The sequence below is a fragment of the Malurus melanocephalus genome, unplaced genomic scaffold (assembly GCF_030028575.1).
Source record: "Malurus melanocephalus ecotype Western Australia unplaced genomic scaffold, MMel_1.1 scaffold_13, whole genome shotgun sequence".
Classification (NCBI taxonomy): domain Eukaryota; kingdom Metazoa; phylum Chordata; class Aves; order Passeriformes; family Maluridae; genus Malurus; species Malurus melanocephalus.
Genome location: NW_026623245.1, coordinates 408553 through 428923, shown reverse-complemented (window position 1 = coordinate 428923; position 20371 = coordinate 408553). Strand labels below are relative to the sequence as shown.

General features: G+C 40.8%; 1 protein-coding gene across 2 annotated transcripts in view; it reads left to right on the top strand.

The window, feature by feature from the left end:
- The window catches only part of RALGAPA2 (Ral GTPase activating protein catalytic subunit alpha 2), a 92715-nt gene that overhangs the window by 8401 nt on the left and 63943 nt on the right, over positions 1-20371 (top strand). For both annotated transcript variants that reach the window (XM_057381674.1, XM_057381666.1), the window contains exons 4-20: positions 4982-5039; positions 6300-6343; positions 6633-6807; positions 7202-7317; positions 8508-8646; positions 9090-9289; positions 10230-10457; positions 10781-10954; positions 11788-11925; positions 12518-12666; positions 12842-12953; positions 13653-13890; positions 14413-14577; positions 17161-17298; positions 17860-17942; positions 18771-18861; positions 19020-19199. In XM_057381674.1, the coding sequence (XP_057237657.1) occupies positions 4982-5039; positions 6300-6343; positions 6633-6807; positions 7202-7317; positions 8508-8646; positions 9090-9289; positions 10230-10457; positions 10781-10954; positions 11788-11925; positions 12518-12666; positions 12842-12953; positions 13653-13890; positions 14413-14577; positions 17161-17298; positions 17860-17942; positions 18771-18861; positions 19020-19199 (2428 nt within the window). The remainder of the gene's footprint in view (positions 1-4981; positions 5040-6299; positions 6344-6632; positions 6808-7201; positions 7318-8507; positions 8647-9089; positions 9290-10229; positions 10458-10780; positions 10955-11787; positions 11926-12517; positions 12667-12841; positions 12954-13652; positions 13891-14412; positions 14578-17160; positions 17299-17859; positions 17943-18770; positions 18862-19019; positions 19200-20371) is intronic.

The window sequence follows — 20371 nt, the reverse complement described above, 5'->3', positions numbered from 1 at the left end:
AGAAGTATTGTACCATCATTTGGTTGTGATGTTTGGGGTGGGGTTTTTTAAATAATAAAGTGGGTATTTTTATTGCAGTATCAGGTACTGATTCCCATGACACTGTGTTTTTTAATCTCTAATGAAGTAAAAGCAGACKGATGGTTTTGATATAATTCATAGATCAATTTCTTCCCATTCTCTATTAGTTAAGAAAAAACACATCTGTCAAAATTCATCCGACAATCTAACACATTTACTGGATTAAATATTTTACACTGAGAAATTTTCAGATGTAGGAAAACTTCCCAAAGTCCAAGTTCTTTTTGGCGTTTGTGACTTCCTGAACTTGGTGCAGATGTTAATGCTGAGCCTCAGGTTCAGTAGAATAGCAGAGGAGCTTTTTTGTTYGTAAAATTACTTATAGCTCTACTTTTCTACACCTGGAATATTACTTTTTGAATCATTTGCAACTCGTTCTGACATAGTTCCAATAACATGGCTGCTATTCTTGCAGCATTCTGTGGTGAATTCTAGCTATGTTTCGTATCTTTGACTTCAGAGATCTTGATCTTTCTCATTATGCCTGGGGCAGTGGTAAGTGCCCTGTGTGCTTAGGGCAGACATTTTCTCTCAACAAATATCTAAGATAATAACATTAATAATTTATTGATAATTCATTAATAATTTATTTATGCAATAAATGTATCCCTTCATTGAGACTGAACTGCTGCAGTCCCACTGATTCCTTTGGCCTCTTGGCTCATCCAAGTCTGTGAACAGAAGCTGGAAAATGGCTAAATTGATGCATGTTTCGATAATTGAACACTCTGAAACCACCAACAGTACTTGAACACAGAGGCCTGGGAGAGCTCTTCTGCCTTGACTTGGCTTAAAGTAGATCCACCTGCCACTGACTCATAGAAATTCCAAATCCATTCCCCTGGAAGGGATGTTACTGTCGGTTTGCCATTGACAGTGCCATTGGTTCTGCCTCCAGGAGTGAGTTTGCTCAGCAGGAGCACCTTTGGTGTGGCTGCTGTTAATCAGAGACCAGCCTGGCATGTCCAGAGCAGCTCTGTGCAGCAGAACAGCAGCGCTTACTGTTCCTTTGTGGCAGTGAAGCTGGAAAACATCCCATGGGATCTTGTGCGAGGTCTGGTCCCAGCTTCAGCTTTCTCTGTGTCCTGCTGCAGGGCAGCCAGCACTCAGTGATAGGCACAGAGCTGCCAGTCATGGTATGATTCAACAAGGGGGGCAAAAACAAAAGGCTTTTTAAAAGAAATTGCAGTTTTGGTTAAATCAGAGCAACTGTGTTGAAATACAAACCTAGGTGGTTTTTATTTCACTTCGATRAAAGAGAGATACAGCTTTCAAAAAGCAGTATCCTGTGTAAACTAAGATTTAAACTTAACATTATTCCTAGTCATGCAGGAAGTCCAAACGAAAAAGAACTATGGATAATCAGTTAAAAGAACTGGCAGATACCCTGATGTGTTGATCAGTAGTAATACCTAATTTCTATTTCAAGTGTGCTATAATGGATTACCATATAGATGCAGCAAAGCACTAAGCATTAAATAGATCTGTGTGTTTTCTGAAAAAGCAATATTATTTCGCACTGTGGGATTTCTTAAAATATTTCTTATTAGTGTAGTGTGAAACTAGGAACAAGATGTCAATAGCCCGCTTGGATTCACAGCAGTGTGGCTGACAGCCTAGGCTGGAGGGGAAGAAACTGTCATTTGTTTTATAGCAATAGCAACGTGTGTTCTTTAAAACACCAGGGTGGGGAGGGTGTAGAAAATGTTGCTGGAAATGTGAAGTTGCAAGGGRAACAACTGGAGCTTGTTCATGATTTGTGAAGTCTTGTGTCACACTACAACACCRCCTCAGTCCATAAACTCTACAGCTYAGGGCAAAAATCACCAGTTGAAAGTTGTGCTGCTGGGACTGGGGAKTAACTTGTAACCTTCAGAAATTTGTGTTTAATAGTGTAGACTTTGAACCTTGGTAACTTATTTTTGCRTTGCAGGAGCAAGTGTGGGCTCTGCATTTACATTATTTATAGTGGCTCTGCTCTGCTGCAAAGCTGTGCTGTGTGTAGCACAGGGACTGGAACACAGGTTACTTTTTTAGGATGACTAGTTGCTGTGGGGTAGGACCATGCAGGTGATTAGTCACATCCTTGCATTTTTTTCAAAATACATATATCTATTGTTTTCCTGGTTTTGAGATGCTGGAAAGGAGAATGCAGGGGAAATTGCTTCAGTGTCTGTACTTTTGCTATGTGAAAAGACTTTSGGATATGGGAGCTCTTCTCAGATAGGCGTTTCTGTCTTCATACTGATTATTTGAACCTTTGAATTGTTTTGATTCAGTCACCTGGCAAGGTGTTGGATTCTGTGTTTTGTAAAGAGAAAAGAACAGTAAGTGTGTTGTTTTCTGCTCCAGCCCTCCCGGTTTAGAGTTTAAGCTCGTTTTTCCTGCTCTTTTTCTGTTCTCGAGCTCTGCAGCATCATTTGTTTTCCTGGTTTTCTCTAGATACAACCTAAAGTTCACTAATACTCGGTTGTGAAAGTTGTTCCCAAATTCCTTTTTCCAACAGGTCTTTATTATGGAGTGTTGCTCCTTACTAGCTCATGCAGCTCACACCTTGTCACAGCTCACTTTCTGGAAGGGAGATTTGTGTTCATATTTAGATGAAACTTTGCAACAGACTGTAACAATGGAAACAAAATACGTGTGGTTTTGTCTAGTTTTCCATAGTAAGTGTGCCAACATATGGAGCTTCATCTCTGCMGTGTGTTGTGTGACACCTGAATCCTGCCCAGTTTTTGTTGCTTGTTTGTCATAGGATTTTGTTTCCTGGAGCTTTTTCTTGCACACCTTGGCCATGTAACCTGTGGTGAGCCTGGGCACAGACCCAGCTCCCATGCCAACTTCCTGTGTTAGGTTAGAAGTGCTCTTGGGTTAGCTTAGAAGTTCCTTTCTGCACTGTGCCAAGTTAAGTAATGATTAATGTCAGAAATAATTTGGAGTGGTGGGCTGCCAGTATTTTTGTTTAGATGGATAATGACAATTCTTTGTTCATGGATCCTGCTATCTGATTGGCAGAAACCTGGTGCTTAACTAACAGGTAAAGCCCTATTGTGAGTCATGACCTCATTTTTAGCTAGTCAGATCCTTCATCCCCGGCATTCCTCCTGCCCATGGACAGGGAGCTCAACCTCTGGCCAGCAGCCCTCTGCTCCTGGGGTCTTGCTGCCACAGTGTCCTGGGGAGGGAGATGGGGGAATGACACTGAAACAAAATACAAGGATCAAAGAAGAGACATGCCTGGTTTATATTTTTATTCTTTAAAGGTTAACCTTTTAGAAATGCGAAATATTGTGTGGGGTGCACATGCTATGGTAAAGGGGTGGAGGAGGACCAGCCTGTCTGCGACCTGAGGTCTAGCTCCCTATGTCTATGAACTTGTCATAATTTCATGGAGAAAGGAATGTTCCATTTCCAAAAAGACTATTCTGAGTATTGCATATAATTTCTGAAGCCCTTTATTGTCAAAAACAAGGTCTGTCCTGCTCCGTTTCTTGAGCACATGCTCTGGCAGCARTGCTGACTTGTGTCGCCCAGCTCCCAAGGGTTGCACAGTGCCAGTTGATTTCTGGGCTGTGATGCTTTGTTTCCTCTTGTGAGCTTTTGTGTGCAAAACACCCACAAACAGGTCACTGTTGTTTAAGTGACTTAACATTCATTTGCATCCTGCATGTGGTATTGCTGAGAACTTAATGGTGCTTTGTTGTGTGGAAGTTTGTGCTAGTGATTTTGTTTGATAATTGCAAGGAACTCTGACTGTCAGTCATTTATAACATTTAATTTAATTTGATTTTCAAAAGGAAAAGTTTAAAATTGCTTTCCTGATTGAATTTATATTCCTAATTTTTTATTTCAATGGCTGAAAAGTTGTAAGATGCAGACACTTTCTGTGGACTCTGTGTGTAGCCCTGTCTGTACTCACAGACCATTGCAAGGTTGAGCAGCAGTAGGTGAGCTGTCCTGTGCTACTGCCATGCCTGCCTGCCAAGCCCTAGTCCATGCTGCCAGTAATTTAAAAAGAAAAAGGTGTCTTGGAGCTGTTAAAGTCCCTTTAAAAATGATATTTACCCAAGTAAGATTCCCCCAATAGTTTTGATTTATCCAGTTTATTTAATAGCATTACCATCCACTGAAAAAACAGTGACAAAAAAAACATTTGGAAACCGCAAGTGTTCTTTGCAACTAAGATAATGATGCTCCATTCAGGAAAGCACTTAAGCTTGTGCTGAAATCACTCTGTGGATGTCCTGTAGCGTAACCAAACTGCGGCGGAATGGGTTCGACCAGAGCTCTCCYTGTGTTTGCTGTGCCTCCAGTAGGATCAACCCACAACTCCAGAGACAGGCCAGGGATTATTCACTGAGTGCTTTATGAACTGCCTGTGCTGGGAATTCAATTAGTCTGGCTTTGTGTAATTTGGCACGGTCACAGTGAGCAGCTGAAAGCCCAGGTAAAGGAGCTCTCAGGAACAGGAGCTGCCCCGCTGTTCACTGTGCCTCAGCCAGGGATCATAGCCTGGCAGCTGATGGAAACAGACCTGAGCCATAGCAGGAGTCGTGGCAGGCACTGCACAAAGTGTCGGCCCCAGTGAGCTTCTCAGAAATGTGTGAGCCCTTCACGAGCAGTTATGGGGTGTTCTGCAGTGCTGGAGGTCTTCCAGACACTAGGAAAGGAAAGAGATTCAAGACTGTCATGGTATTTATTCAGGACCATTCCATGTGTCTTTCTCCTCAACTAGGGTGAAGTGGCGGACAGGAGTCCTTGCCACGATCGGTATTTGCTTTTCTACTGTGTCCTCTGTGTATATATTCCCATTTCATTTGTGTCTTGTGTATTTGTTTCTTTGTATCCACTGGTGAGCCAGTTTTATTACGGAAAATTTGACTAATTTTGTTTCCTGCAGAAAATATTGCAGCTACTACCTGAGAGGATTTTTTATCGATGGCATTTTCGCAGTATAGGTAAGAAGAAATGGTTTAAAACAAAAAAATATGAACTTCTAGTAGCTTTTCTTTTTAATAAGTAATCTGTCCTTATGGGTGGAGTTATGAATATGTTATATTTCTGCAAGTTTGGCCCCAGCTGTCTTTTCCAGATTACYATGAAATGGAGGATTTTCCCAGCATCCTGTTAGAATATGGCCTTGGCCATGACAGACACAAGATACCTACAAGTGGCTTCCTCAGACCAAGACTGACCATTCTTTCCCCAAGCTTCAGTAGTATTGGAGCTTCTGGAACAAGGGAAGGAATAGGAGGAGTCTGGTAGAGAGAAGTCTTGGATAGTCAGAACACCTTGAAATCTAATGAAGTGGTTTAACTTGATCATTTCCTCTGAATCACATGTTTTGGATTCATTATTATTTTTGAAGTTCTGCTTCCAAATGCCACCAGTGTGGTACCACTTTTATGCTGCATATTAAAGAAAATTTGATGGGGGGTTCTGTTCCTTTCAAGTAGAACGTTTTTGTTGTGGTTAGGGTTGGTTTGCGGCACTGTCTCACCAGCTGCCATGTTTGTCATCAGAAAAAGGAATTGCTGTTGCAGAAGAACAATGAGCGGAAGTTAAAGGTCAAGGGAAGGGCTGTTGTCACATTTCCACTCAGCACTGACAAAAATAAGAGGAGACATCTGGCTGGCCACTTCATAACGGTTCAGCTGAACTAGTTCAGACAAAATTGGTTCCAGTCAGTTGTTTTGTAGCTGATATATTCTTTATGCTCCTAGTGAGTGGTCATAGTGGGATAATTTGTTACCTGCATCAAATAAATTATCTATAAAGTTTGGCAGAGCATTTATTTGCCACTCTGCCTTGTGATTTCTTTTTGCTTAATGTTCATGTGCATTAATATGTACTTCCTACATATGTTAATAATTTCCATGCAATCCTGTGAAATGGTGAAGTCTTGAGGGAAGAAGCCCATTTAAGGAATTTACATAATTAACAGATCTTACTATTAATGAAAATAATTTGAGACATTGTCCTTTGATGAWACCCACAGTACCTCACTGGAAAAATACATCGTAATTAATCTTGGGTGATGGTGATTGTAAATATTTTCAGTTGGGGTTTTCCCCCCTGTAGCTGCCTTAAAATGCAGTGCAGTGACCTCAGCATAAATAGAATTACAGTAGCCTCTTATGGAACATTTTTGAAAAATTTTGTTGTGGGAAGTGCACATCTTTGTGTCTGATAGTGCCTACTTAATTTTCCTAATCCAGGGTCGATTCTGAAGAAGCTTTTGCACACTGGAAATTCTCTCAAGGTATTGCTTTGATGTTTTCATATTCCTTTCCACTTTAATTCCTATGAAATATATTACTTTGCAACTTTTCAATGTCAGTGTTTTTCAGAACGTTAGGCTTTGTAATTTTTTCTTAGTCACCTTTTAACCATAAGTTTTATTGGTAATGTGAATACCCTTGGTGTGATGGCAAGAGTTACTAGCACATAGCTGGGATGAAAGCACTCGCCTTCCTGTTCTGAACCGTGTACCTGCATTATTGCACTTGCAGACCTGTTTTACCTTTTTCCCCAAATTTGACCCCTTGCAGCTTAGATGTGAAGGAATCCGCCTSTTCCTGCTGTGGCTTCAAGCCCTGCAGACCAACTGTGCTGAGGAGCAGATTCTGATGTTTGCCTGCCTAGTGCCCGGCTTCCCCCCGCTGCCGTCCTCACGCGGGCCCTGCACCCTGGAGAGCCTGGTCAGCCCTCCTGCTGCACCCGACGGTGAGGAGCTCCCAGRGATGGTTCTCCTGGGGAAGGTGTCAATGTGGATGGTGCTGGTGCAGCTCTAGAGCCACCCGATCCTGTCACTGTGAGTGGTCAGGGTTTGCTGCTTGGCTGTTGGGTGTTTTTAGCTGAGATGCAGCAGTAGGAACATTTTACTGCCATTTAAGCAGGTGTGGAGTTTTTACCTTGTTGGCTCACCTGCTGGTGTTAGCCCTTCCAAGCCACYAGGAATTTGGTGCCATTCTCAATGGGATGTGGTAGGACTTTGGACACCCGAGCAGCGACTGGAATTATACAGTTTAATAGTCCACTAATGGGCATTTTCAAATAATAGAAAATACCCTTTATTTCACTGCTTTCATRGTTTTGTGTTTAAAATATTTGATTTTAGCCAAGATTTTTCCGGAAGAAATAACACCGCTTTTGCCAGCTGTCTCTGGAGAGAAAATTGCAGAAGACCAAACCTGCTATTTTCTCCAGCTCCTGTTAAAGTATATGGTAATTCAGGTGAGGACAATGTATGTTTGAAACTGTTCATATTTGGAGGATGTATTTGTGGTAGAAAATGCAGCCTACACTGTAACTGTGTGCAGCTGGGTTTACCCTTCCCTAGCACTTTTTTACTCTTGTTTTTAAATGGAAAATCATTCCAAAGGTATTTCCTGGTGCCATTTTTGGTGAAAATAAGAAGTTTGTCACACATTGGTGTTAAGAAGTAAYGAGTATTATCCAAACTTGCAGAATGACTGACTATTCTGTGTGCTTGTGGTTGCATTTAGAAAATTGATGTGGAGAAAAGATTCCATTTATTCTCTTTGGACACATACCTAGATTAAAAGAAATGTAAAGAACCACAGGAGGAAGAGATAAAGAGAGATGGCTTCTGAGATGTTTTTAAAAGGATGCAAGTAACATGGACATAAAATTTAATTAGAAATAGATCAGATGAATCTGTGCAGGAAATAAATTAAGATAATGTATATATTTAAAACGTACAAATTAAGCAACATTTGAAATAAAGTGGAAGCTGTGTAGACAATGAACATTAAAGAACTTGGTATTAAAAAAGATAAATTATAATTAAATACTTTGAGATACACTTTTTGAAAGTGAAAAGGCAAGACCAAAATAATATTTGGAAGGGGTTTTGTCATCTTGAATAAATGCTTTATTTTAAAAAGTGTCTGAATGAATGAAATTATCAGCTTCCTCCACAGCACCCTTTGTTTTACGTATCAGAATCTCACAACACTTCAGTTAAAAACAAAATTTCACTCTTCTTGTTACATGTTTGGGATCTAAACAAACCTGCCTACGCTATAAATCCAGTTGCATAGTGGTTCTAATGTTTGTTTATTTGTGTTTATTCTGCTGAAGAAAATATTCATTATACAAGTATAGCTCCAAGTAACTTTGTCAAAATGTATATATAAGAAGCAAATTTATTAAAAGCACAATACAGCAGTTTCTGTCCTTCCCTGATTAAAACAGCTCAAACACAACGGCTTCCAGTGAGCTCCCTGTCTTTGGGGTGCTGTTTTATTCTTACTTTATATTCTTCTTGCAATTTGTAAAGGTGGGTTTGGGGCTGTTTGCTAGTTTGTTGGGGTTTTTTTTGTGTTCAGGGCAAAACAATTGTCAGTATAACACATTAATATAAAGCTTTTTGTTCGTTTCTCTTTAACTCCATGACAAAGGCTGCAAGCTTAGAGTGGAAGAACAAGGAGAACCAAGACACTGGGTTTAAATTTCTCTTTACTTTGTTCAGAAAATACTATCTTCCGCACTTGTTTCCATCTTTTACAAAGCTAACCAACCTCTACAAACCTGTGCTTGGTAAGTAGTGGATTTTGCCTTTAAAGTAAAAAAAGCCATTGTCTGCTCTTGGCAGCATCTCTGCTACCTGCTGGTGTATCACTACAGCTCTGTGGGATGAGTACTTTTTTTCTCCCTGGTTTCATGTAAAATTTACTTGCATTGTAGCAGGAGTGGTTCTTTGTTTCAGCTTTTGCCTTTCCTTTTGCAGCCCTTCTCTTTTGCTTTCCTGCGTTTTGAATGATACAAATGATAACCTCCAGGAAAGATCTGTTCTGTTATGTTGTCACTGCTCTTTAGGAGTGATAAAGTTATGATGGAATACAAGCATTGCTATAATTAAAACAGTCAGTTATTGCATCTGTTATTTCATGGGGAGAAAAGATTGGTGATGTGTTCCATACATTTAACCAGAATTTGGAAGCAATTACTCTTCGTTTCTCTCTTCCTTTTTGAACYACCAGACATCCCCGATATCAGGCCGAGGCCAGTCTATGTCACTGCAACACGGAACAATGAAAGTGTCTATTGCACAAAAATCCCCTACATGGCAGCTAGAGTTGTTTTTATCAAGTGGCTTGTTACCTTTTTCCTTGAAAAGAAGTATTTAACTGCTGTTCAGAATGCAAAAAATGGAGGAGAAATGCTCCCTAAAATTATTCAGGTGGGCTTTAGAATTTACCTCTCTTCTTGCATACTTGCTAGCATTGCAAATGATCTTATTGCACAGCATAAAGAAATGCTACCCCATAGTGAATCAATGATGTAACTGTTTCTTTGATTTTCTTTGATGGAGGAGGAAATCTCCAAGGAAAACTCTTCAGTAATTCACTAGAAATTTTTTTCCCTGTCATAACTTGTTGCATTACCAGCTTCAGCAGTATTATATTTAGACTTTTGGAATTTACTCTGTAAACTGTCATACTCGGTGGTTCCATGGACCATTTCCCAGCAACATCAAAGGCTGCTTTGTTTTCCTCGCAGTTATAACAGCTGTTTATAATGAGATATTAAAGAACTACTTCATTTATAAACTGGTTGAGATGTCTCTAGTATTAGATGCTTCACAATGAATTTTATAAATTGATGCTTTTGAGAGACTCTCCAGCTTCCTGTTAAAAAATTTAGAATCAATGTCAGCTTATTTGTCCATTCTATTGTGAATCATGGATGAGTGTCAGCTATGAGCTCAGCAGAGAAGCAACACAGTTTGAGATGTTGCAAAATACACACAGTGCCAGAGCAAAACTTAGCAAAAAGGTGTTACGCACCATCATGTGCAAGAATCCATAGTGCTACGATCCATCTTTTCCCCAAAATAAAGGGGCTTGGGGATTCCTCTCTACTGTGTCTGTGCTTTCCTCCACACTTTTAGTATGGAATGGACAGTTCAAGTCAGTTGTTGTGTTCCATAGCAAGTGTCCGATTTGTAGAGAAAAACCAAATTCCTTCTTGGATTGAACAGTAGAGTGGCAATTGTTCTGCCTGACTGCCAGGATCACRTTGTTGTGCCAAACAATATATCCCAAGCTCTGTGTCAGAATCCCAGAGGTTTGGTGGATGCTGCTGCAGGTGTTTGATGGGGTGTGTGCTGTTCTGTGCAGACTGTCAGCGTGAGCCAGGATAAGARTGCTGAGCTGGAGAGTGGCGCAGCACCCGCAGGTGAGCAGGACAGGAGCCACTCCAACAGCAGCACCCTGTCTGACAGGAGGCTCAGCAACTCCAGCCTCTGCAGCATCGAGGAGCAGCACCGCAGCGTMTACGAGATGGTGCAGAGGATCTTCCTCTCCACGCGGGGATACGTGAACTTTGTCAATGAGGTGTTCCGGCAGGTCAGTTCCCAGGGCTGCTTGCTCCTGCRTTTTTTATTGCTAAAGGAAATGGCTGTGAGCGAGACACCATGGGGGTCTGGTAACTGGGCAAACTTGATGCTAATCACAGCAGAAGCCTTTTAGGGTGGGCTCCTTCCTAGATCTAGTTTTAACAATAAGATTATGGCATTGTTGTGGGAGCTGAAGCTTGGTACTTCAAATGACAGTGTGAATGGTGGTGAGTACGTGACTTCAAATGACAGTGTGAATGATGGTGAGTACGTGTTTATATGCTTCATGTCTGTGTCCTATATAGAGTAAAATCAGTGAACTTTCTGTTTTAGGCTTTTTTGTTGCCACCTTCTGATATATCTGCAACACGGAAGGTGGTTAAGGTGTATCAGAAGTGGATACTGCAAGAGAAACCCGTGTTCATGGAGGAGCCAGATAAAAAGGAGGACAGTCAGGATGCTGTTGTTCCCCTGGAAGACTCCTCAGTGCAAACAGATGGTAAACATGTATGGTATCCCTGTTCCTTACTTTGATCTGTCCACCTGCAATATAGGCTTGCACTTTCACATCACTTTGTTATAATTTAAAAATGTGGAGAATAAAGGTTAAAAATGCTTTTATTTAAGGGCTCACAATTGAAATAGTTAGCTAGTGTCTGGTAGSACTTATGCTGGGAAGAATTGCGGCTCGTTTGAGAAACATCATTTGTGGTTATTCCCTGCATATTTAAATATGACAGCAGGAACTTCATGGAAGAAACACTCATGGGTTCTGCAGTGGTAAAATTGGCTGTCTGCTATCCTAAGGAATGGAGAACTATTTCATTTTGGTGGTACTGAGGAATTTGACAATATGTACAAATTTGTATATACTAGATGAAATATTTGGAGCTGGACTCTGATCTAGGAGATTAAGGTGGTTTTTTGCCTCATCTTTTAAAAATGTCCTGTTTTGAACTATCAGTAAAAGTTTGTTGATACTGTGACACTGTTTAAAGGGAAGTTTTCTTGTACTAAAGATGGTGTTTGGTTTRTACAACAGTGACAATGATAAGGTTTTGACTTCATTTTTGTAAATAATTTATTGCCAGACTTGAATTTAAGTGTTGCTACAACATATGATAACAAAAAGTGGTGTTAAGTATTTTAAATAACATACCTTCTAAAACTTTTATGGATGTTTAAATTCCAAGTCTGGAAATTAAGAAGTAATAGACAGGAATACCCTGTAGGAATGAAGGTATGCCATGACAATTTCCCTGTTTTTGCTGTTGACCATAGCAATGGTTTTGTTTGARTGTTCCTTTCTGCCGTGTCATTAACCGGGCTGTATTTGGCAGCTTTCCTCAGAACTCTCYGGACACAAGCGCTCCTCCAGCTGGGGCAGGACCTACTCCTTCACCAGTGCTGTCAGCAGGGGCTGTGTGCTGGAAGATGAGGACAGGGATGTGAAAGCTGGTGTTCAGGCTGCCCTGCAGGTGTGGTGTGTGGGAAGGGCACATGGCTGTAACTTACCTGATCATGTAATTTACACTACAAATTCTGTTATAGTCTCCAAGATGGAGGAAAAGAGCTACCAGGGGTTGACTRGTTTTGTAAGATACAATTTAGACTTCGTGTAACACTCTAAAACATGTATATTAAACCACAGGACCATGTCTAAAAGCCAGATATCTCTATTTTAAGACAGGAGGTTAGTTTTTTTTCCTACTATGAGTGCTAGGAGAACTAATCAGTAATTACTATTGCTGAATTTTACTTATTGAAAGTACTGGTGGTTGTTTAAGCAAATGGCAGTAGGAAATGAGTGACTGGAGGAATGTCCTTTTGCCTGCCCAAACAGAAGACACCCACAAACCCCATACTGAGCCATGCATGCTTTGGTGGGTCTGTGATGGCACCTGGCTGGTATATCACAGCCAGGTGATAAAAATAAAGTGATGGATAAAACATTAAACTTCCTCTAAGGAGAAGGAAAGTTTTAACTAAATGAGCRCAAAGTATTTTGTTTGTCTTGACTGTTTTCATTCATAACACTGTGCAAATGGACTGTCAATGCCTCCGTTGAAGGTATTCCTGACAAATTCAGCAAATGTTTTCCTGTTGGAGCCGTGCACTGAGGTCCCTGTGCTGCTGAAGGAGCAAGTGGATGCTTGCAAAGCYGTTCTCAGTATCTTCAGGCGCATGATAATGGAGCTGTCAATGAATAGAAAGACATGGTAAGCTTMATATAGCATCATTTAGGAGAAAAAGTTTTTACAGTCCACAGCCAAATAAGTTGTTTTGCAAATGATCTGTAAAGTCTGAAGTGTGACTGCATTTGCAATAAATAAGGCTTGCTGGAGAATTAATGAACAAGTGTAATTAATAGAACACACTTTGTTTTGGAACCAGGGAACAGATGCTGCAGATACTCCTCAGAATAACAGAAGCTGTGATGCAGAAGCCGAAAGAGAACCAGACAAAGGACACATTTGCTCAGAGCATGGCAGGGCTGCTGTTCCGAGTGAGTAAATGGGGCKGTTTGGTTTGTTCTGTCACAATTGCCCATGGTTTTAGTTAAGTACTATGAAACCTGCTTGTATTACTGTGAAGGGTGGGTTTTTACTAGTGTTTTACTAGTAATTACTTTGTGAACTGTTCCTAACAGAGCAAGAGTTGAATTTGCTCTGTTCTTTGGGATTCTGTTATAATCTGTGGYAGTACAGGTGGGCACACGGCCTCTGTGGGATATATTCAGTGAGTATCTCTAGAATGTAAGATTCAAGTGACTGTTTTCCTAAAACTCCAGCTGGCAAGTCAAAACTTGAGTTACATTGAGTGAGATTAGATATTTGTGCATCCTGTTGTATTTGCAGGCCTGGACACTGTAGCTGTGTAGTGCTGCCCCAGAATTCAGTCCCTGCAGTTGCTCTGTCAGAATAGGACAGTCCTTCCTTCTGCTGTTACTGCAAGGTGTATTTCAGTTTGCCAGACAACATTTAGAAAGCCTGAAATATCTCTAGACTTCCTTCGTCAGCAACTTTCCCCATTATTTGTGGGAGTGTTTTGAGAGAAAGTAGCACTGCACAGCAGCTGTGCCTCACCAAGAGCCTGTGCTGATGTGCAGGTCRGAGTTGACTTCATCAGCGTGTGGGYTGGGCTGWGTGTGYTGAACTCATCTTGCCATATCTGCCTGAGCTGCCACTGGTGTCTCTTCCCRCAGACCCTCATTGTGGCTTGGATCAGAGCAAACCTGAGCGTTTATATCTCTCGGGAGCTGTGGGATGAGCTGCTCAGTGTCCTGTCCTCCCTGACGGACTGGGAGGAGCTCATCAATGAGTGGGCCAACATCATGGACTCCCTGACTGCAGTGCTGGCCAGGACCGTGTATGGTGTGGAGATGACAAACCTGCCCCTGGATAAGCTCAGTGAACAGAAAGAAAAAAAGCAGAGAGGCAAAGGTTGGTCTTTGTGCTTCCGTGCTTTTTATATCAAATCAGTTAAATATTGAAGCTTAACCTTAAAAATTAATTTAATTTAATCTAATGTTGCATGCTACTTAATCTGGTGTAAGAACCTGTCTAATGAAATGTGCAGCACTTTGGATTTGTGTATTGTCATCCTTCATTGGAGAGGAACAGTAGCTGGCTTGTTCRGCAGGCTGGGGTATGCACCTACAGTCAGTGTTTTCTGGGTAACAGAAATGAAATGTGGTTTTCTGTGCTGTAGGCTGGCACAGGCAACTCTGTAAAATTCCTCACTGTGTGTTTTTATTAAACTTTGATTTACAGTATTTTAGCTGTGCTTACATGCCACCTTGAAATTGATGCACATGCTTGAAGTACCAGTTGGTTTTTATTAATAGTAGAACTTAATCTGTTGTTTAAAGTATTGATTTTTGTCATGTCTGAGTCCATTCATGCTCCAGCAAAATATATTCCAAAGCACCCARTGCCAGAAAATTTTGTGTTCTTTGTCCTAAGGTGGTGTTTTAGAGCCTCAGAAAACAGCTGTAGTGGGAAGATCTTTTTCATTAAGCTGGAAAAGTCATCCTGAAGTTGTGGAGCCAATGAGATTCAGAAGTGCTACAACCTCTGGGGCCCCGGGAGTGGAGAAAGCAAGAAACATTGTCCGTCAGAGGGCCACAGGTAAGATTGCAGCGAAGTGCTTTGGTACACAAACACTCAGTAACACTCAAGTTTTAAATCTGCCTTGGAGGGGTGGCTGCTTCCAAAAGCAGTTTAATAATTAACTGCCCCAACAGAGATGCTGCATGTCCGTGTCTTGGGCAGTGTGAATCATAGAGCCAAGGTATCTTGGGAAATCCTATATATAAGCTTTTACCTAGAGGACATTGGATTGCAAGTTAAATCTGTGCACATTAGGGGTTTTTCTAGGGAAGTACATTGCTATTTTTATCTTAGTTCCTAAGAAATCATTTATTACTGTCAGGAAGATAACTGATATTGATAGAACTATTTCCTGGGAGCACAAGGGTAAACCAGGTATTTAATAAATAATTTTGTCCTTTGATAGATGCTTTATTAGCTCTCTTTTTCTTGGCATGTTGAGTTTTTTCATCTCCTGATTACTTCTGGAAAAAGGAAAGCAGGAGAAGGGAGACTGGGGTGAGGAATGCTGGGGCAATGGCTGAGACTCCACACATGAAACAGATCTCTGCTTGTTTAAGCATTTCAACAGCCTGAACGTGGCCTCTCTCTCTTCTGCCATGAAGGCAGCATGTTTCCATGTGCCAATTCACTGGGCTGTGGATCCAGGCTCCCATGGAAATCCCCTCCTTTGAGCAGGAGCTGCCAGGCTGCATAGCCCTGGTTCCTTACCAGGAGAGCTGGAAGGAGGGAGGGCACTCAGTTGGTTTGTGGCTGCAGGCTCCATAACTGAGCCACCACCTTCAGCATGGATCACAGAGCTCTTTGGCAGCAGAGTCAATTCAGTCTGAGTGTGTTTTATTTCTAAATTCAGCAAGTCCCTGTTTCTGCTCCAGTGGAGGATTCTCTCTACTGCTGCAGCATTTTCTCCCACTGACATCCTGCCAGAGCAGTAGGGAGAACCTGGAAGTGTTGATCCAGGGCTTTTCTTGTTTGTGTGTGTTCAAATTAAAGGTATTTCCACATTTGCTGTGGATCACAAATCCCTAATTATCGCCACTTCAGTGTGAGAGAGTGTTGTACAATGTTAACTTATATCTCAGGGGTGAAACTCCTGGGCTTACTGTTATAAAGCTTTAGCCCAAAACATTGGGTTTTGTTGCATTGTGACACTCAGAACTGCAATATTTTATTGTGTTGCCTGACATAATTGTTGCTCTATTTTTTCTTGTAAGCTAAGCGAAGCCAGTCTATCAGCAACTGTGTCCATCTTTATGAGGCTTTGCCAGCTACTAAAAGTGTACCTCTTCTGCTTCACACTGTGAGCTCTCTCTTCCCTGGTATCTCTTACACTTCTTGCTCTCACAGACTGTCAGGTACTGTACTTGAAAGTCATCTTTTATATCAATGTTCTTTATATTTTTTAACTGCTCTCTGTCTGTACCCTTTCTGTCCAGTTAGTTCTTCTCCAGCTGTTTGCAGCAGTGCAACCAAAGCAGTTTTTCTTCCCGTTGTTATTAAAGATTACCATCAGTTATGGTTGGATTTATATTGCTTAGTGACTAAAGTAAAAATTCCTAATTTCACTTCCTGGGAGGGATTTGTGACTCCTGTATTCTACCCACAGTCCTTAGCTGCAGTAGCAAGAGAAGAAGAGTTTTGTGTGTGGTGCTTTATGGCCCTGTAGGGATTCTTGCTCTGTGAAATATCTTTGGTGTGTTTTCATCTCAAGTTATCTTAGGAGGAACACTGAAATGGTTCCAACTAGTGAATTGAATTGAATATTTTATATTATTGCTTTCTGTAGGACATTGAAAATCAGCTGAAGTCGGTAAATACTAGAAATGTTAGTTTTTGTGCATGTGTCTCCTGAGATAACTTTCTGAAATACTTASAATGTATAGTAAGTAATAAAGCAATATTAAAACTTTGACACTGCTGGATGGAAATGTTAGAGTGTTACTAGTTTTCTGTGGGTTTTTTTTCCAATCCTAAGAGAAATGCATTTCTAAAAGCACTGTGTTACTCTCTAATCTCAAGAGTTCCTGTTGCTCCTTCCCCAGCATGTTAGTTTACTTTTTCTTTGGAATTTTCATGCCTCACTCTCCTCACTTGCAGTTACAGCCAAACCAAAAGGTGCTTGATTGGATTTGTCCTCACAAGCTAAGCTTAAGTCATACATAGCTCAGAGCCTTTTTTTTTTTTCTCTGAACTTGCCATTCTTTATTCCCCCACTTCCTGAAAGGGCTCAGGGAGTGCAGCCACACTGCATTTAAGAGAGTTTTGCTCCTTCTACCCTGTTCTTTCTATTTCCAGAAGGAGCAGGGATCTGTTTGGGTCTTCAGCACTAAAAACACAGCTTTGTTCATGGGACCTCCTCCTCTCCCTTTTGTCAACCCCCAGAGTCACTTATGGCCTTTTCTAGACCTTTTACATTGCTCATGTCTCTCTCTCTAAACTTGGCAATTTTTCTAAGGATAGAACTTAAATTAGAACTTGTACATTTTACCTTGGGAATTTTGTTTGCAAGGGTCACTTTTTCATAGAGCTTTCTTAGTCGAGGAGTTCACGCATGTATACATGAGCTCCTGCAAATATTTTGTCTTTTAATTATATCAACAGAAGTTGAAGAATCTCAACAGCTGGAAAATTCAGAAGGAACAGAAGCAGCAGGCCCATTTGCAGACCAAGAGCAGCAGCTAGCTCGAAGTAGCAGCACTTCAGATATTGCAGATCAGACTCCATCTGATTTTTTTCAAGGTAATTTTAATGAAATACAGCAATGTTGTCTTTCTGAAGCAAAAGTGTTGAGACTTATGCAGCATTATAAATTAAGCTCTCATTTACCTTGGTTTCCAGCTCTTCTCTAAAATGGTTTTTATCTCATTTTCTTAGTCAATAYGTAATTGCTAAGTTGTTGAAAGAACTGTTTTTGAAAGAACTGTTTTTAAGAAGTTAGAGACCATAAATGCAGGATGTGACCTTTTGTAAAGCTGGGAGGCCAAGAATGAAACCTGGAATGTGTGTGCATTTTGTATGTAACTCTTCGACTTTTTTTCACCTGATTTGCATTTAAATTCTATGTATTCAAGCTGCAGTTGGAGTTCAGTTCTTCTCCTGTAAGTATGTTTTCCTCTCTTGTAAGTATGTTATGGTTCTGAAGGGTTTTTCAAAGTGTCTTGTATCCCATTTGAGTGTTGTATTGCCTCCCTTAACTGTAAATATGAGATACATAAACGTCACTGAAATTTGCRTATGACTTGCTATGTGTTTTGGTCCCGCAAATGTTTATAGTTCTTGTTTCCTTTCTAAAATTTCTAGGTAAAAAGGCTGGAAATTCAACTTCAGACTCCAAATCAGTTCAGGAAAATAGGGGATGTGCAAAGGAGCATGAAGTGGAGCAAGTAAGACAAACCTGAAAGTCATTACTGATAAGATTCTAGCAGTGTTTTCTTTCTAATCAGATGCCTTTTAGTATTTAGAAACTCTGGGAAGTCTAAGTGTGAAAAGTGTTCAATCCCATTTCTAGCATGTTGTCTGGAACTGAGCTGTTGGTTATTGTCCTGCTKGGTGTGATCATTTTGCATCTCCTGATCTCATCAGCTGCTTGTGCAGGTGTATCTCTATTCTTGTCTTATACAAGACTTTTCTTCTTTTTTGAAATATTAAACATCAACAAGAAGTTCCTAACTAGTAAAAGATAAATAATTCATGGCTATTAGAGAGCTATGGTACACTGGAATAAATGTTTGATGGTTTAAAGTACTGATGAAAATGCTTCTCTTCAGCACAGTTCTTATCACCAGCCGTGCATGGCAGATGTTAGTGTGAGCTGACATTAGCACAGGCAAACTTCATACATTTTTAATGGCAACTTTTGAGTGAGCAGTTGAAATCATAAATGACTCAGCCTGATCGTCTTTGTGGAATATGAAAGCTGCAAGGTTTTTTTTATACCTTAACAAATTACTTCAGATGTGTTTGAAAAACATAGGTAAAAAACTCCTGCTTGTTGATGTGAAAACTGAGGTTATGAAAGGGGGGATAAAGACTGAAATGGAAAGTACATTGTTTTCCTAAAGACATTGACAGAGACTTGAGTAGACTGAATATTCATGAGAATGTCTTGACTGGGTTGTAGTTAATTTCTAATGACTGTGTGTGTGAAATTAGCTAGAATGTGGTGTAGTTCTCAAAGCTGTGTGAGTTGAGATGATTTTTTTTCTCTGCAGGTGCTAATGCAGAGGAGCAGTAGTATAATTGAGCTAGATCTGAAAGCAGACTTGCAGCAATCACATGGATATTACAGAGAGAGAGAAAAAAGTGAGTTCCAACAAAGTGTTTTTCTGAAGTGCCACCATTGAAATTAGTGTTGTAATTCTATCTTGTTGCAGACAGCTGAGACACTTTTCTTAGGTGCTCTGCTGCTGCAGCCTTTAGGCACAGRTGTGAGCCCAGGGCTGTGCTGTTTGTGGTTGCAGGTGAGAGTGTGAGCAGTGACACATCCCTGGGCTGTGGGGCCGACATGGACATCACGCTGGTGGCCTGGCAGGCAGCTGAGGACGACCCCGAGGCCGGAGCAGCCACAGGAATGTGTGTGGATCCTGCAGCTCCACGCTGGCTCCAGCTCAGTCCCTCACAGGAGCCCGCCAACCTCACAGGTACTGCAGGCCCCAAACTGAGTATGAGCTCACACTTGTATCCCAAAGAGGATCTTGGACTCTTGGCTTATATGGGCATGTAACACTAAGCGCCCTTCATCATGCTCATTCAGAATAGTTTTGCACACCCAGAGTCGAAGGAGTTTGGATAATGAATCTTTTTGCCAATAAATAATGATCCAGAAAGCCACCATCCAGTTGAAAAAAGCTGGGCTTYTTACAATGCCACTGCTGCCCAGCTAGGCTGTGGTAGCTGGTCTTTCATGAGCTGGCCCAGTGTTCAAGTACAATACACTAATTTATGTTTCAGTGTAATAGGCTTTATTTCATAGCAAAATGGTCTAAGGAAATGTCTTACTGTATTTTTTGTCTGATAGGAAATAACTGGTTCATTCTTTGCCATTTGTGAAAGTGCCTTTCATCTAGTGATGTGAGTCAGATGCTAATGCAGTAACATAGGAATATCTTACAGGCCGGTTTCCTAACAGATACAGTTTCAAGGATAATATTTCATATCCACTTTTCCTTTGAATTATCTCTGCTTTAGTGAAACAGCACACCCAGTCCAGCTCAGACTGACATTGTAAAAAGGGTAGTAGTGCCCATAGTAAGGATAATCATGTATGATAAATTCACTGTTTATGGTTGTGATGCAAGAATTGCTCCTTTGGTGGTACAAAGARAGAGCATCACATATAGTAACCTGCAAGGTAATATGGAGTGAAAGGAGAGGTGGGATAACAGATGTGTCATTGTCCAGCAGAGCCTATATGCCCTTGACTGCATTCCTGTTTCTCACCCAAGTAACAACTTTGCTGTGGAAATCAAACAGTGTAAGGCAGAACAACACTGACACCACTACTGAGCAGCAGAGATGCCATTTCCCTGGGGACAGATCTGTACAAGATCATTCTAATGTACTTAATAAATAACATCTGGTTTAGCACTTTGGAACTTCGTTAGGCTACATCACAAAAAGTGGGAAAAAATTCCCTAAGTTGTTTTTAAAATATATTCAAACATAAAATGCCTTTTATTTCACTAACCCTCCTTGAGTCCTCAGAGGACATGAATTATTTCCTTCTGCTTGTATAGAGTTTTCCTGTAACTTTACTCCCCACCTTGGCTGCTGCAGGTACACCTGGAGCATGGGTGTGCTCCTGCCTGAGGAT